General features: G+C 48.3%; 2 protein-coding genes across 2 annotated transcripts; both read right to left on the bottom strand.

Annotated features, from left to right (window-relative positions):
- Positions 1 to 3,508: 3,508 nt before the first annotated feature.
- Positions 3,509 to 6,823, bottom strand: LOC148542253 (DNA-dependent metalloprotease SPRTN-like). The gene is made up of 5 exons (XM_088469365.1): positions 6,621 to 6,823; positions 5,411 to 5,513; positions 4,894 to 5,019; positions 4,299 to 4,482; positions 3,509 to 3,600 (listed from the first exon to the last, which is right to left on the bottom strand). The coding sequence occupies exons 1-5, from the start codon at positions 6,821 to 6,823 to the stop codon at positions 3,509 to 3,511; spliced, it is 708 nt and encodes a 235-aa protein (XP_088325491.1).
- A 7,013-nt stretch (positions 6,824 to 13,836) lies between these two features.
- LOC148542252 (DNA-dependent metalloprotease SPRTN-like) lies at positions 13,837 to 17,251 on the bottom strand. The gene is made up of 5 exons (XM_088469356.1): positions 17,049 to 17,251; positions 15,839 to 15,941; positions 15,322 to 15,447; positions 14,716 to 14,899; positions 13,837 to 13,928 (listed from the first exon to the last, which is right to left on the bottom strand). Exons 1-5 carry the CDS (start codon positions 17,249 to 17,251, stop codon positions 13,837 to 13,839), a joined length of 708 nt encoding a protein of 235 aa, XP_088325482.1.
- Between the last annotated feature and the right edge of the window lie 555 nt (positions 17,252 to 17,806).

The following is a 17,806-nucleotide window of genomic DNA, read 5'->3' as shown; positions in this document are numbered from 1 at the left end:
AACGTCCGCGGGTCCCAATAGTAATTTGCTCGCTATCGAGCAAGTTGACCTGCATGCATGTCCGATGGACGATATTGCTATCAAATTAATGATTTAAACTGGAACGATATTGTTCAAATAGTGCATTTTTGTCGCTGCGTGTGTATGCAATACAGACCTATGTACCACACAGACTTGTCTGATTACTCGTTTAGCGACTCTCCACTTCGGCTTCTCGTTTCTCTCCAGTTATCCAAATAATAACCGTGTATAATTGTGGCGGTGCATCATTATATATTGCTGTGATAGGCAGAGACTTATTTATATAGTTACCACTATCGGCCAGCGAAAAAATTTAATTTTGGGGGGGGGGGGGGGGGGGGGCGACTTTTGATAGTGCAGTGCAAGTTATATAAAATATAGGGACCTTGGGTCAATCCCTTGGAAACTTAATTACTGTGTGCGCTATATTAGTACAGGCCTTTAAGATCTATTAAATTAAGCCTAAAAAGGAGAGAAGTCCTGTGCATCATATGACCAAAATCTCTGAATCGTGTCTCACGGCCCAGCCAGGCGCACAGTGGTGAACCTGGAACGTGATGGTCACATCCAACCAGCCGGACAATATCCAGTCTCGTGTTGTCAGCACATTCCAAGAGTCTTTTCATCTCATTTGTTTTCTCCTTTAGCATTTAGCAATGGGATTAACAATCCAATGATGACAAATCCTGTGCGGTTCCCAGATTTCCCAGGGACACTCTCCTGTTGCATCTTTTATACCATTCAGTTTATATTCTCAGTTTAATGGCTCTTTATACTAGCGATGTAAATGGAGTTTATTTTGCTGCTCATCATAAATGGTTTTATTTGATGATATCCAATGATCAGATTTACTTTGTCCTTATAAAAGGAGATGATGGTCGTCTGCTAACAGGACTAGTTCCCTCCTCTCTGCCTCTCGCCAGTAGCTGGAAAGTGATAGGACAGATGCACTCACCATAGTATCATGTATATAGTGTATCCCCTGTATCATGTATGTCTCCACGGTATCGGCTGCGTCCCTGGCACTGCACCTTACCCACTATAATCCCCATCACCCACTACCACTCCCTGGCACTGCACCTTACCCACTATAATTCCCATCACCCGCTACCACTCCCTGGCACTGCACCTTACCCACTATAATTCCCATCACTCGCCACCACTCCCTGGCACTGCACCTCACCCGCTATAATTCCCATCACCTACTACCACTCCTTGACACTGCACCTCACCCACTAAAATTTCCATCACCCACTACCTGGCACTGCACCTCACTTGCTATAATTCCCATCACCCACTACCACTCCCTGGCACTGCACCTTACCCACTATAATTCCCATCACTCGCCACCACTCCCTGGCACTGCACCTCACCCGCTATAATTCCCATCACCTACTACCACTCCTTGACACTGCACCTCACCCACTATAATTTCCATCACCCACTACCTGGCACTGCACCTCACTTGCTATAATTCCCATCACCCACTACCACTCCCTGGCACTGCACCTCACCCGCTATAATTCCCATCACCCACTACCACTCCCTGGCACTGCACCTCACCCGCTATAATTCCCATCACCCGTTACCACTCCCTGGCACTGCACCTCACCCGCTATAATTCCCATCACCCGCTACCACTCCCGGGCACTGCACCTCACCCGCTATAATTCCCATCACCCGCTACCACTCCCGGGCACTGCACCTCACCCGCTATAATTCCCATCACCCGCTACCACTCCCTGGCACTGCACCTCACCCGCTATAATTCCCATCACCCGTTACCACTCCCTGGCACTGCACCTTACCCGCTATAAATCCCATCACCCGCTAACACTCCCTGGCACTGCACCCTACCTGCTATAATTCCCATTACCCGCTACCACTCCCTGGCACTGCACCTCACCCGCTATAATTCCCGTCACCCACTCCCTGGCACTGCACCTCACCCGCTATAATTCCCGTCACCCGCTACCACTCCCTGGCACTGCACCTCACCCGCTATAATTCCCGTCACCCACTCCCTGGCACTGCACCTCACCCGCTATAATTCCCATCACCCACTCCCTGGCACTGCACCTCACCCGCTATTATTCCCGTCACCCTCTACCAGTCCCTGTTCTGAGATGGTCAACGTACTCTATGGTGGTCACTGGTATGGTCTTGTATTTGTTATGTACAATATTGAATTGCTCCGGTACTTACATTTTCATTGCCGCAAGTCACAGCGAGTTAGATACTTAATTATCAGGGACCGTGAGTATTTGGAGTAAAGCTGTATCAGAGATATAACACTCATACAATCACTAATTGGTTGTGTAGAGACAGCACATTATGACTTTATTTAGCATAATAGGCAGGTTCTGTAGCTGATACATGTGGTCCCTCAGCTGGAATAATTGCCCACTCCTGGGCTAGGGCTAATGGTGTATTTTCTGGGGCCATTTTCAGTTCCCCGTCCGCCCCGGCCTCTAACAGTCAGCGTCTCCTCAGCAGCCATCTTGTGCACAACATTGCTGGGATCCGGGTGCTGATGCTGGTGCTGTAGAAAACAGAGGTCATTCCGGCGCCTTCTTAGAAAAGGTGCCACAGGTGTATGGTGATTGGCAGCCCGCCTCTGTACACGATGTGGGCACAGTTTGATGATGGATGCAAGCCCTTGACTGGCACACTGTCTATAGGTGGACTGAATAAAGTGCCGGAAGCAGTGTGAATACAGTCTGTGATTAGGGCAGGCCTTAGGGTGGCTGTAGTACTGTTGGCAGCCTGTAGGTGGTGTAGTCACATAGAATGCTGCGTGTTCCCAGGAACAGATGGTGGGCAGAGGTGCAGGTAGGATGCCAGCTGGTATAGGTGCAAATGCAGGGCAGCCCTGTTGGTAGAATGTGGACTGAAGCAGATGCAGGGAATACTGACACAGCAGGCAGCTGGGGACTGGTACCATGCAGCACACACACTGTGAGTACAGGATGCTCACATGTAAATGCTGGATGCTGGTGGTAGCCAGCTGCAGAGTGCACCTGAATGCAGAGATGTGTAGGGAGAAGCACTAGTCCAGAGCACTTGAAAACTGCATATAATGGGCACAGAATACACTGGTAATTGCAGGTGACAGGAGCTGGGAGCCGCTGCAGCCAGGAGCCAGGATACTGATCTCAGGGAGGAGTGTTGTTCATGCCAGTAGTGGAGGTTTAAATAGGGCGCTCCCAGAGCCTATTGGTTTGACAGGTCATGTGAGCATGACTGTAGGAATCTGGTAGGCCGATGTAGTCACATGAATTTAATCCAAGATGGTGGTGAACATGCTTCGCTGTCGCGGGTACTACCAGATTGTTAGGCTCACGTGGAGATGTGCCAGCCAGGGTCTCAGGAGCACAAAGCACGACCAGAAGGAACATGGATGGTGATGATATGTCTCCGCTGGACCCGCTAATGGGGGCTAAGATCCCGACGCGTGACGGGCACAATGAGGGCGGCTGCCAGTGTCTTATATGGCATCTCCCTTCCTCGCTCTCTTTGTTGGTGTGCGAGAGGCCTCGTCACGAGGTGCATCACTAGTGGTCCTCGGCCGCCTCCTTCCTATAATACACAAGTATCAATTAGAGACATAGCAAATGCATTGTGCAAGGTGATCTTCCTATGGTTACTGACAGTTATCGGGTACATCACAGGACTTTATCACTGCTCAGCACATATAAGGGGATATATTACAGGATATAATGTTACACATAATCATGTATTCAGGCCACTGGTGTCTGACTGTGAGGGTTGCACACACCAAGCATTTTCTATGTGTAACATTATAATGTGACGTTATGCTGTGATAAATGGGCGTATGCCGCCTGCCCCCAAACCGTCACTCACCCAACATCAGTGGTGTGATCTGTACAATGTGGCTCCTGTCCTAAATGGGGTCTATGCAGTGTCGGACTGGGACATGAAGGGCCCACCGGGGCCCATGCTTAAGGGGTGTGGTCATCAACCAATGGGGGTGTGGCCAGCCACCACAGATACTTGGCTTACCATTAGGCAAATCTTAGTGTAGTTTCTATAGAAGAGAACCAAGCCCCCATGCTGATCAGTGGTCTTGCTCCACCAGGTATCTGTCTGTCTAATAGAGTAACAATCTATAATTTGAGGTCTGGAACCTGACACCAAGAGGAGGAGGTGGGACCACAGGTAGTGTATCAGGGTATTGCGGCATATAGTCACACTTAGGTGAGGACAGAGAGAGAACTCGGTGGTCTGAGCCCCAGAAGAGTCATTATGTTTCTTACCTTGGCGATGGGGCTCCCTCACTTTGCGGATTTCTCCCCCGCACAGCTGTTCGTGCAGTGACCACCATCTTGCCCTTGGAGATGGCGGCCGGTTATTCATCCGCTTTAGGTAGAGCTGGCATCGCATGCACTGCCACCAGTGTTTCCTCAGTGCCTCCTCTTCTGCGTGGAAGTCATGGTAGATCTAATCACATAGTAGAAATGAAACAAATTATAGATACAAATGGTGACAGCATTTCACTGATTGCATGAAAACTCTAAAGTCTCCTGTCCTGTACATAATTACATACATGATAGGGATCCGCAGAATAATACAGGATAACATTATGCAGTGTAACATAAGAACGGGCAAATTAACACTTAATGGGGTTTGTAGCCTTATGGTAATGTGTGTGCCAGGCCTAAGGGTCACCAGGAATTTTGCCAATGTCTCACCACATATAGCTGGCTGGTATGTAACCTTATGGTAACGTGTGTGCCAGGCCTAAGGGTCCCCAGGACTCCTGCCAATGTCTCACCACATACAGCTGGCTGGTATATAGCCTCCTCTCTCCTCCCACATACACGGACCCTTAATGACTGACTATGTACTTACAGTAATGTTAGCACCAGTCAGGCTGTTTATACGCTCCATCTCCTTCACAAACTCCTCCCCATGATGAGACGTGTCCCTTATTTGGGACACATACAGGAAGGCATGGATCATCTCATGTAGTAAGCTCTGCAATACACCAAATAATGGGCCTGTTATAGTAAGAATGATACAGACTTTACACTCTCTTTGTTTGTTAAAAACGATTGAGGTTTAGGTTTCCAGATGTGATCGAAAGAGACAAACACTGTACTATGTACTATTACATAATTGGTGAAAACTTTCAATTTTGTTTATTCTCAAAAATGTCCCTTCTTCTCCCCATTATCTCATTCCAATACTTAATTAGTCTCAGTGTTGTAAATTACTTTGACCCCCTGTGCATGGTGAGGGGGGGGGGGGCATGGAGGGAGGTGTGGGGGAGATATATGGGGAGGTCAGAGGGTCATCACACCCTAATTTCTATGAAATGATGGGATCCCTAAATATTTATCCCCTCTGAAAACACAACCTATAGTACCTCTACTAGTTTCCTCCTGGGCAGCTGCTCCAGGATGGGTTTGCTCAACCTGATGAAGCAGATTCCTCCAAACTCCTTTCCCTGGCGGCAGTATCCGGCCATTCTGGGGAGAGAACACAAATCGCACATGAGTAACATCCATGGTCTGATGCAATTACATACGAGGAGGTGACAATTGAGAGAAGACGCTAACATTAGTGGCTATATAAATATGATCGTTATACGCACCCCACATAGATGGGACCAGCAGTGACTCTTACCCTCTTGGATGAGGGGGGCTGTTGCTGCCTGTGCTCCCAGTAACTGTACTGCAGGAGGAGAGGAAAAGGCAGTAGTTCTGCCCAGCCAGGTCCTGGCGCCTGCTCAATGGAGCTGGTAGGGGCCAGGACTGGCACATGCACAAAATGATGGCTTCTGGGGACTGCATCGGCTGCAGCTCCTAGAAGCCATATTGGGCTGACCGAAAGGCACCCACTGGAAGCACACGCTCTGCTAATCACAGCCTGCACTGGCAGTACCAGGGGGGTAAACACACCTCCCCCTGGGACTGCCAGTCCTGTGTGTGATTGGCAGATAGCTCTTCCAATTGGAAGCCACTGCCAGTCACAGTGTAGCCAGTGCAGTCACTCTCACTGGCTCGCTGAGGTAGTGGATTTTACTGGGGGGGAGCTGTGGTAAAATCCGCCACTGGATGTGACTGACGGCCGCCCAAAGGTGGGAAAAGCAGAAGCACTTGTTTTGGTTCTCCTGAAAATTATAAATGCATCATTTTGTTTTTACCATTTGAATAGTGTTCTCATGGGGCCCGGGGCCCCTAGACCCATTAATAACACAAACGCAACACACTGACAGCCGGAAACCTCTGCAGAATTGCGCTGTGCCTCTTCATGCCTCATCCTCACTGTCACAGGCTGGAGAAAAGTCTGCTCACCCAGAAGTCACATAGAACCTGAGTATATAGCGCGTGACACTTATTTATCTTACATGAAACCCCCACTGATCAGTTATTATGTAGGTTGGAGGGCCGCACATAGATGAACAGTATAAAGATGTCCATCACTGCCCTATATGTGTAATGTGTACCAGGCAGCCACTTACAGATATATATCTTATTGTTATTAGTAACCATTGTTTATAGGGGACTGTAGAAATAACTGTTAATAAATAGGAATATCTTATAATAAACTGATCTGACAGTATCTACACTCACAGCTTCAGCCTAGAGCTCCACGCCACGGGTACATCTGCCAACTTCCCTCCGAAGTAAGCGTCATTGAACTCGGTAAAGAGTTCCTGGATGTCGGGGTTGGGATCTATCGATTCCCAAGCCTCGTCCACAATCGATAAAGACTCACTAACACCTCCAATCTCCTCAGTGTAGTCCAGCGCATTCAGTCCATCATCGGCCTCCATCTTCCTCCTTTGCCTAGAACTGATGGCTCAGTAACTGTCAGGTGCTTTGCATATAGGCCACAGCGCACGTGTCACAATGGCTGGGTTTATGATGCTTGTGCGGGTCACAATGGCTGGCTCCATGATGCTTGGATGTTACTAATATCCATCCATCCATTTATTTATCTCTCCTAGGGCCCCCATTTACTAACGAGTTTTATCACCAAAACGAGTGATAAATATCACTGTGTATGATAAATGGTGCTCCAGCCAATCACCTCCCAACTGTCAACAGTCAGAAAAATGACAGTTGGGAGGTGATTGGCTGGAGCACCGTTTATCATACACAGTGACATTTATCACTCGTTTTGGTGATAAAACTCGTTAGTAAATGGGGGCCCAGGTAGTACATCATTCCTTAAGTAGATTTAAACTACAGTAGTGTTTATTTAAGCATAATTACCAAAAATAATAGCAACGTTTGAGGCAGAATATTGTCCTTTGTCAAGAATGCTCATAGAAGTCCATAGGCTTCAGTAGCCAATTAACTCCATCTATAGAAACCTATGGGGCTGCTGCGGTGTGTGTGTATATATATATATATATATATATATTTATATATATTAGACAGTATAATGGCCCCGCCCCCACCTGAGAGCTCTCAGTGACTGTTAGACTGACATACAGTGAGGCCCCGCCCCCACCTGAGAGCTCTCAGTGACTGTTAGACTGACATACAGTGAGGCCCCGCCCATACCTGAGAGCTCTCAGTGACTGTTAGACTGACATACAGTGAGGCCCCGCCCCCACCTGAGAGCTCTCAGTGACTGTTAGACTGACATACAGTGAGGCCCTGCCCCCACCTGAGAGCTCTCAGTGACTGTTAGACTGACATACAGTGAGGCCCCGCCCCCACCTGAGAGCTCTCAGTGACTGTTAGACTGACATACAGTGAGGCCCCGCCCCCACCTGAGAGCTCTCAGTGACTGTTAGACTGACATACAGTGAGGCCCCACCCCCACCTGAGAGCTCTCAGTGACTGTTAGACTGACATACAGTGAGGCCCCGCCCCCACCTGAGAGCTCTCAGTGACTGTTAGACTGACATACAGTGAGGCCCTGCCCCCAGCTGAGAGCTCTCAGTGACTGTTAGACTGACATACAGTGAGAAACAGATGAATAGGGAATGCGCTCTACCACGGTGGTCAGGTTATATTGGTAGCTGCTGAGTGTACGTACCTCACTATATATATGCACAAGGGTAGGTCTGGTCACTAAGCGCATACACTGGCCTGAAGTCTGAAAATAGATAGGAGCAAAGTGTATTCACGTGTTGCTGCGGGTACATAGTGAAAATCTATACTCCTATAAATAGATTTAAATATATACACGATATGTGTCTGGTACAAATCATTTTATTGAATCAGTCAAAACAAATATAGATCAAATGTTCAAGGATAATACATCTATGATATAGGATAATACGTCTATGATATAGGATAATACGTCTATGATATAGGATAATACATCTATGATATAGGATAATACGTCTATGATATAGGATAATACATCTATGATATAGGATAATACGTCTATGATATAGGATAATACGTCTATGATATAGACTACATGAATAAACATATATAAAAAAAAAATTTTAAAAATATTTTAATACAATGGTGAATAAAGGAAGTCTGTGCAGCTGGATAAATGGGGTGCACACAGGGTCTGATTCAGAGCCGGACGCTATTTGCGCTCGCTCGTTCAGAAAAAGGGGGTGGCTATTCAAATGAACCGTTCGCTCTTTGCGGTCTGTTCACGCCTCCATGAATGAACGAGCGAACAAAACATGCGGTCGTTTTTTTTAAAAATACGCCCCCTGGCCGCTCGCATCATACGTCATGTCCGCTATTTATTAGATTAATCGAGTACATCGAACGGCGTCTGAACTGCTCGCTATTCTTGTGGTTGGTTTTTCCTACCGCAATGTTGCGAGCAGTTCTGACTATAAAATAACCAAGTGACGTGGTCAATGACGCTGCTGTATTAATTATGCACACCCTTAAAATGCCCGTTTTGACCTTTAGGCACGCCTGCGTTCTGATTTCAACTCCCCGTTTTCAAGCACCTTCCCCTGTTACCACCCACAAACGCCTCATCCTGTCACTCAAAATAGCAGGCATTCGCTATATTGCGAGCACACGATTTCTGGCCGCACTGAGTGGTTCGCGCATGCGTACTAATACCCGTACGCATGCGCAGTTGTGCGAACATCGCTCGGAACGAACGAGCGGCCGCTTACGAGCGGCTCTGAATGAGACCCATAATCTGCTCAATCAATCAAAAAAATATTAAAATGTAAGTTGTAAACTAACTAAAGAGTCACAAACCCGCACTTCAGCGGCACTGACCGCGGACCCCACACACACCGATATCCTGATGTGAAGTGGGGACTACTAGTGTTAAGTAACAAGAGTCACAGGACTTTAGTCCATTCAGGACGCAACAAGAACCCTTTATCATTCTATGCTTATAGCCTCTATACAGGGCGAGTAAAACGCTATTCAGCGTATCTCCCTGTGCACAACAACATTGTGTTTTCTCACTAGTGTTTGTTTTATGTTATGTGTTGTAATATGTATACCGGTATTAGTCCCGCTTTTGATTGATTGTGCAGATTATGTGCACCCCATTTAACCAGCTACACAGAGGGCCTGATTCAGACCAAGTCGCAAGCGCTGAGCGCTCGCAACCGGGTCGATGGCGGCCCACAGCGCATGCCTTGGACGGAGCTGGCTCCGTCGTGCGCATGCGCGAGACCCGGCTAGCGACGGGCAATCTGTCGCTCCGGGTCTCGCACCAAAGGGGACGGGCTGTCGATGTTGAGTGACTGCTCGCCTCCTTTGGTGGGCCGGCTGGGGGGGTGGCTGCCCAAACGGAGGTGTTCCCATGAGAACGCCTACCATTTGGGGGAGGCCCCACTGACATCACAAGTGATGGCAGTGGGAGAGCTTCCAGCTCTGTTGGAGCCGAAAGCTCTCTGGGGCTTGCGGCCACGAAACCCTACCACAAAGGTCTCGTCGCAAGCCCGATGGTTGCGATGGTCTTGACCATCGCGACCATCATCATGGACGCTCGCATTTGCTGTGGGTGGTCACCCACAGCCATGAGAGCGGCCAGGAGGCCACTCCAAAAAAAAAAAGAGCCCGGCCCTGATTCAAAGCGAGCGCTCTGTAAGAGCATACGGCTCTGAATCAGGGCCAGTGTTTCTATCTCCTCAGCTCTGCTTGGTTGGCCTCAGCTGTTTTTTTTTTTTTTTTGCTCGGGCTCCGAACCCCGTTCCCTTAGCCCCACCCCCAATCCCGCCCCTTAACTATTCACATTAATACTTTTTGCCATCAAATTCTTCTGATGCGATGGTTAGTTACCATCGCATCGAAAGATTCAATGGTGGAAGCACTGCCATCATATGATGGTGGGCTTCCGATGTCCATCCCTACTGCTAAACTGACATACAGTGAGGCCCCGCCCCGACCCCGGAGCTCTCAGTGACTGCTATGCTGACATACATTGAGGCCCCTCCGCCACCTCAGGGCTCAGTGACTGCTAGACTGACATACACTGAGACCCCACCCCATCCCAGAGCTCTCAGTGACTGCTAGACTGACATACAGTGTGGCCCCGCCCCCTCACAGACACAGCCAGCAGTACTGCCTGGATGCACAGGACTGAGGGGGACATGTATCAATCCTTCTACAAAGAGGGGATGTTCCCCATAGCAACCAATCAGTTTTTAGCTAGTATTTATCAAGTACATTCTATAAAATAATAGATAGAAGCTGATTGGTTGCTATGGAAAACGTCTTCCCTCTGTGGAAGGTTTGATACATTCAGAGCTGAAGAACTCTCTGCAGAACAGTCACCCCTTAGTGCTAAAGAGAGGCTGAAAATGTAAAGGATTGTTTTCAAATAAATCTTTATATTACATTGTATCAACCAGACACGTGCGTGTCACTGGCGTGTCCAAATCAGCGACTGTGTCTTTTGACACCGGTGGCCATGCTTAGATAGGAATTCTGCGCTCCATGGGGCTGCTTTATCTGAATCAGGCCCCTGTGTCTAATAATTGTAAGAATAATTTTGCGCACCAATGATCAGCCCTAATCTTACAGTCAGCTCTGGTCTATTGGACAACTGGCCAATCAGATTTAAGGGTGGGGCTTAACATGTAGCGCCAGGGGACGGAGCGATTTTCCATGTCAGCGCCAGGTAAAAACATTGTGGGGCTCTGTGTCTTCGATGGCATGGAATCATTGGATCTCCGCCATCAATCGCAAAACTATCAACCATCGGTGGTTATACATCGATGGTTCGTAATTGTCGATGGCCATCCCTAGTCTTCAGTACAAGCAGAGTCTTTCTGTACAGATGAGTGCAGACAGTCTGTGTGGACTGGAACGATGACGCTTGGCTGCGTGACCTATGACATCACGACACCTCATATGTCACAGCCCAGGCCACGTATGAGTTGTTGGAAGAGCTCAGGGCTCCCCAGGCCAGGACAATGAGCTAGCACTGCTGTGACTGCGCCACTGCGAAGGACACCGCACCCGCTGTAAGTAATCGCAAAATCCAGGGATTGAAGCTTCAATTAAAATCCCGGACTTTTTGAGGTTAAATTCCGGGATCCCGCTGATCAGGATCCAGGGATTGGATTCCCTAGTTTTTACTGTTTCTGTACTATATAAGGTGCTGCTGACCCCTTGTGGCACCATATATAATAATAATAATATTGGATAATACTAACTTCAGCTTCTGTATGAAGCTGCTGTACTCAAAACTAACCACTAGGTGTCCTCCTGTCAGTTACACCCACTATAATTCCCATCACCCACTACCACTCCCTGGCACTGCAGCTTACCCGCTATAATTCCCATCACCCACTACCACTCCCTGGCACTGCACCTTACCCGCTATAATTCCCATCACCCACTACCACTCCCTGGCACTGCACCTCACCCGCTATAATTCCCATCACCTGCTACCACTCCTTGACACTGCACCTCACCCACTATAATTTCCATCACCCACTACCTGGCACTGCACCTCACTTGCTATAATTCCCATCACCCACTACCACTCTCTGGCACTGCACCTCACCCGCTATAATTCCCATCACCCGCTACCACTCCCTGGCACTGCACCTCACCCGCTATAATTCCCATCACCCGTTACCACTCCCTGGCACTGCACCTCACCCGCTATAATTCCCATCACCCGCTACCACTCCCGGGCACTGCACCTCACCCGCTATAATTCCCATCACCCGTTACCACTCCCTGGCACTGCACCTTACCCACTATAAATCCCATCACCCGCTAACACTCCCTGGCACTGCACCCTACCTGCTATAATTCCCATTACCCGCTACCACTCCCTGGCACTGCACTTCACCCGCTATAATTCCCATCACCCACTCCCTGGCACTGCACCTCACCCGCTATAATTCCCGTCACCCGCTACCACTCCCTGGCACTGCACCTCACCCGCTATAATTCCCGTCACCCACTCCCTGGCACTGCACCTCACCCGCTATAATTCCCATCACCCACTCCCTGGCACTGCACCTCACCCGCTATTATTCCCGTCACCCTCTACCAGTCCCTGTTCTGAGATGGTCAACGTACTCTATGGTGGTCACTGGTATGGTCTTGTATTTGTTATGTACAATATTGAATTGCTCCGGTACTTACATTTTCATCGCCGCAAGTCACAGCGAGTTAGATACTTAATTATCAGGGACCGTGAGTATTTGGAGTAAAGCTGTATCAGAGATATAACACTCATACAATCACTAATTGGTTGTGTAGAGACAGCACATTATGACTTTATTTAGCATAATAGGCAGGTTCTGTAGCTGATACATGTGGTCCCTCAGCTGGAATAATTGCCCACTCCTGGGCTAGGGCTAATGGTGTATTTTCTGGGGCCATTTTCAGTTCCCCGTCCGCCCCGGCCTCTAACAGTCAGCGTCTCCTCAGCAGCCATCTTGTGCACAACATTGCTGGGATCCGGGTGCTGATGCTGGTGCTGTAGAAAACAGAGGTCATTCCGGCGCCTTCTTAGAAAAGGTGCCACAGGTGTATGGTGATTGGCAGCCCGCCTCTGTACACGATGTGGGCACAGTTTGATGATGGATGCAAGCCCTTGACTGGCACACTGTCTATAGGTGGACTGAATAAAGTGCCGGAAGCAGTGTGAATACAGTCTGTGATTAGGGCAGGCCTTAGGGTGGCTGTAGTACTGTTGGCAGCCTGTAGGTGGTGTAGTCACATAGAATGCTGCGTGTTCCCAGGAACAGATGGTGGGCAGAGGTGCAGGTAGGATGCCAGCTGGTATAGGTGCAAATGCAGGGCAGCCCTGTTGGTAGAATGTGGACTGAAGCAGATGCAGGGAATACTGACACAGCAGGCAGCTGGGGACTGGTACCATGCAGCACACACACTGTGAGTACAGGATGCTCACATGTAAATGCTGGATGCTGGTGGTAGCCAGCTGCAGAGTGCACCTGAATGCAGAGATGTGTAGGGAGAAGCACTAGTCCAGAGCACTTGAAAACTGCATATAATGGGCACAGAATACACTGGTAATTGCAGGTGACAGGAGCTGGGAGCCGCTGCAGCCAGGAGCCAGGATACTGATCTCAGGGAGGAGTGTTGTTCATGCCAGTAGTGGAGGTTTAAATAGGGCGCTCCCAGAGCCTATTGGTTTGACAGGTCATGTGAGCATGACTGTAGGAATCTGGTAGGCCGATGTAGTCACATGAATTTAATCCAAGATGGTGGTGAACATGCTTCGCTGTCGCGGGTACTACCAGATTGTTAGGCTCACGTGGAGATGTGCCAGCCAGGGTCTCAGGAGCACAAAGCACGACCAGAAGGAACATGGATGGTGATGATATGTCTCCGCTGGACCCGCTAATGGGGGCTAAGATCCCGACGCGTGACGGGCACAATGAGGGCGGCTGCCAGTGTCTTATATGGCATCTCCCTTCCTCGCTCTCTTTGTTGGTGTGCGAGAGGCCTCGTCACGAGGTGCATCACTAGTGGTCCTCGGCCGCCTCCTTCCTATAATACACAAGTATCAATTAGAGACATAGCAAATGCATTGTGCAAGGTGATCTTCCTATGGTTACTGACAGTTATCGGGTACATCACAGGACTTTATCACTGCTCAGCACATATAAGGGGATATATTACAGGATATAATGTTACACATAATCATGTATTCAGGCCACTGGTGTCTGACTGTGAGGGTTGCACACACCAAGCATTTTCTATGTGTAACATTATAATGTGACGTTATGCTGTGATAAATGGGCGTATGCTGCCTGCCCCCAAACCGTCACTCACCCAACATCAGTGGTGTGATCTGTACAATGTGGCTCCTGTCCTGATTGGGGTCTATGCAGTGTCGGACTGGGACATGAAGGGCCCACCGGGGCCCATGCTTAAGGGGTGTGGTCATCAACCAATGGGGGTGTGGCCAGCCACCACAGATACTTGGCTTACCATTAGGCAAATCTTGGTGTAGTTTCTATAGAAGAGAACCAAGCCCCCATGCTGATCAGTGGTCTTGCTCCACCAGGTATCTGTCTGTCTAATAGAGTAACAATCTATAATTTGAGGTCTGGAACCTGACACCAAGAGGAGGAGGTGGGACCACAGGTAGTGGGGCCCACCGGGGATTTCCCCTGTACCCCGTGGGCCAGTCCAACCCTGGGTCTATGTGCAGTATTTGGATTTCCTTCCCCATGGCAATGTATCAGGGTATTGCGGCATATAGTCACACTTAGGTGAGTACAGAGAGAGAACTCGGTGGTCTGAGCCCCAGAAGAGTCATTATGTTTCTTACCTTGGCGATGGGGCTCCCTCACTTTGCGGATTTCTCCCCCGCACAGCTGTTCGTGCAGTGACCACCATCTTGCCCTTGTAGATGGCGGCCGGTTATTCATCTGCTTTAGGTAGAGCTGGCATCGCATGCACTGCCACCAGTGTTTCCTCAGTGCCTCCTCTTCTGCGTAGAAGTCATGGTAGATCTAATCACATAGTAGAAATGAAACAAATTATAGATACAAATGGTGACAGCATTTCACCAGCATTTCACTGATTGCATGAAAACTCTAAAGTCTCCTGTCCTGTACATAATTACATACATAATAGGGATACGCAGAATAATACAGGATAACATTATGCAGTGTAACATAAGAACGGGCAAATTAACACTTAATGGGGTTTGTAGCCTTATGGTAATGTGTGTGCCAGGCCTAAGGGTCACCAGGAATTTTGCCAATGTCTCACCACATATAGCTGGCTGGTATGTAACCTTATGGTAACGTGTGTGCCAGGCCTAAGGGTCACCAGGACTCCTGCCAATGTCTCACCACATACAGCTGGCTGGTATATAGCCTCCTCTCTCCTCCCACATACACAGACCCTTAATGACTGACTATGTACTTACAGTAATATTAGCACCAGTCAGGCTGTTTACACGCTCCATCTCCTTCACAAACTCCTCCCCATGATGAGACGTGTCCCTTATTTGGGACACATACAGGAAGGCATGGATCATCTCATGTAGTAAGCTCTGCAATACACCAAATAATGGGCCTGTTATAGTAAGAATGATACAGACTTTACACTCTCTTTGTTTGTTAAAAACGATTGAGGTTTAGGTTTCCAGATGTGATCGAAAGAGACAAACACTGTACTATGTACTATTACATAATTGGTGAAAACTTTCAATTTTGTTTATTCTCAAAAATGTCCCTTCTTCTCCCCATTATCTCATTCCAATACTTAATTAGTCTCAGTGTTGTAAATTACTTTGACCCCCTGTGCATGGTAAGGGGGGGGGGGGCATGGAGGGAGGTGTGGGGGAGATATATGGGGAGGTCAGAGGGTCATCACACCCTAATTTCTATGAAATGATGGGATCCCTAAATATTTATCCCCTCTGAAAACACAACCTATAGTACCTCTACTAGTTTCCTCCTGGGCAGCTGCTCCAGGATGGGTTTGCTCAACCTGATGAAGCAGATTCCTCCAAACTCCTTTCCCTGGCGGCAGTATCCGGCCATTCTGGGGAGAGAACACAAATCGCACATGAGTAACATCCATGGTCTGATGCAATTACATACGAGGAGGTGACAATTGAGAGAAGACGCTAACATTAGTGGCTATATAAATATGATAGTTATACGCACCCCACATAGATGGGACCAGCAGTGACTCTTACCCTCTTGGATGAGGGGGGCTGTTGCTGCCTGTGCTCCCAGTAACTGTACTGCAGGAGGAGAGGAAAAGGCAGTAGTTCTGCCCAGCCAGGTCCTGGCGCCTGCTCAATGGAGCTGGTAGGGGCCAGGACTGGCACATGCACAAAATGATGGCTTCTGGGGACTGCATCGGCTGCAGCTCCTAGAAGCCATATTGGGCTGACCGAAAGGCACCCACTGGAAGCACACGCTCTGCTAATCACAGCCTGCACTGGCAGTACCAGGGGGGTAAACACACCTCCCCCTGGGACTGCCAGTCCTGTGTGTGATTGGCAGATAGCTCTTCCAATTGGAAGCCACTGCCAGTCACAGTGTAGCCAGTGCAGTCACTCTCACTGGCTCGCTGAGGTAGTGGATTTTACTGGGGGGGAGCTGTGGTAAAATCCGCCACTGGATGTGACTGACGGCCGCCCAAAGGTGGGAAAAGCAGAAGCACTTGTTTTGGTTCTCCTGAAAATTATAAATGCATCATTTTGTTTTTACCATTTGAATAGTGTTCTCATGGGGCCCGGGGCCCCTAGACCCATTAATAACACAAACGCAACACACTGACAGCCGGAAACCTCTGCAGAATTGCGCTGTGCCTCTTCATGCCTCATCCTCACTGTCACAGGCTGGAGAAAAGTCTGCTCACCCAGAAGTCACATAGAACCTGAGTATATAGCGCGTGACACTTATTTATCTTACATGAAACCCCCACTGATCAGTTATTATGTAGGTTGGAGGGCCACACATAGATGTACAGTATAAAGATGTCCATCACTGCCCTATATGTGTAATGTGTACCAGGCAGCCACTTACAGATATATATCTTATTGTTATTAGTAACCATTGTTTATAGGGGACTGTAGAAATAACTGTTAATAAATAGGAATATCTTATAATAAACTGATCTGACAGTATCTACACTCACAGCTTCAGCCTAGAGCTCCACGCCACGGGTACATCTGCCAACTTCCCTCCGAAGTAAGCGTCATTGAACTCGGTAAAGAGTTCCTGGATGTCGGGGTTGGGATCTATCGATTCCCAAGCCTCGTCCACAATCGATAAAGACTCACTAACACCTCCAATCTCCTCAGTGTAGTCCAGCGCATTCAGTCCATCATCGGCCTCCATCTTCCTCCTTTGCCTAGAACTGATGGCTCAGTAACTGTCAGGTGCTTTGCATATAGGCCACAGCGCACGTGTCACAATGGCTGGGTTTATGATGCTTGTGCGGGTCACAATGGCTGGCTCCATGATGCTTGGATGTTACTAATATCCATCCATCCATTTATTTATCTCTCCTAGGGCCCCCATTTACTAACGAGTTTTATCACCAAAACGAGTGATAAATGTCACTGTGTATGATAAATGGTGCTCCAGCCAATCACCTCCCAACTGTCAACAGTCAGAAAAATGACAGTTGGGAGCTGATTGGCTGGAGCACCGTTTATCATACACAGTGACATTTATCACTCGTTTTGGTGATAAAACTCGTTAGTAAATGGGGGCCCAGGTAGTACATCATTCCTTAAGTAGATTTAAACTACAGTAGTGTTTATTTAAGCATAATTACCAAAAATAATAGCAACGTTTGAGGCAGAATATTGTCCTTTGTCAAGAATGCTCATAGAAGTCCATAGGCTTCAGTAGCCAATTAACTCCATCTATAGAAACCTATGGGGCTGC

This window comes from Taudactylus pleione, unplaced genomic scaffold (genome assembly GCF_031769625.1).
Source record: "Taudactylus pleione unplaced genomic scaffold, aTauple2 ptg000013l, whole genome shotgun sequence".
NCBI lineage: Eukaryota > Metazoa > Chordata > Amphibia > Anura > Myobatrachidae > Taudactylus > Taudactylus pleione.
This window is presented reverse-complemented; position numbering and strand designations above follow the sequence as displayed.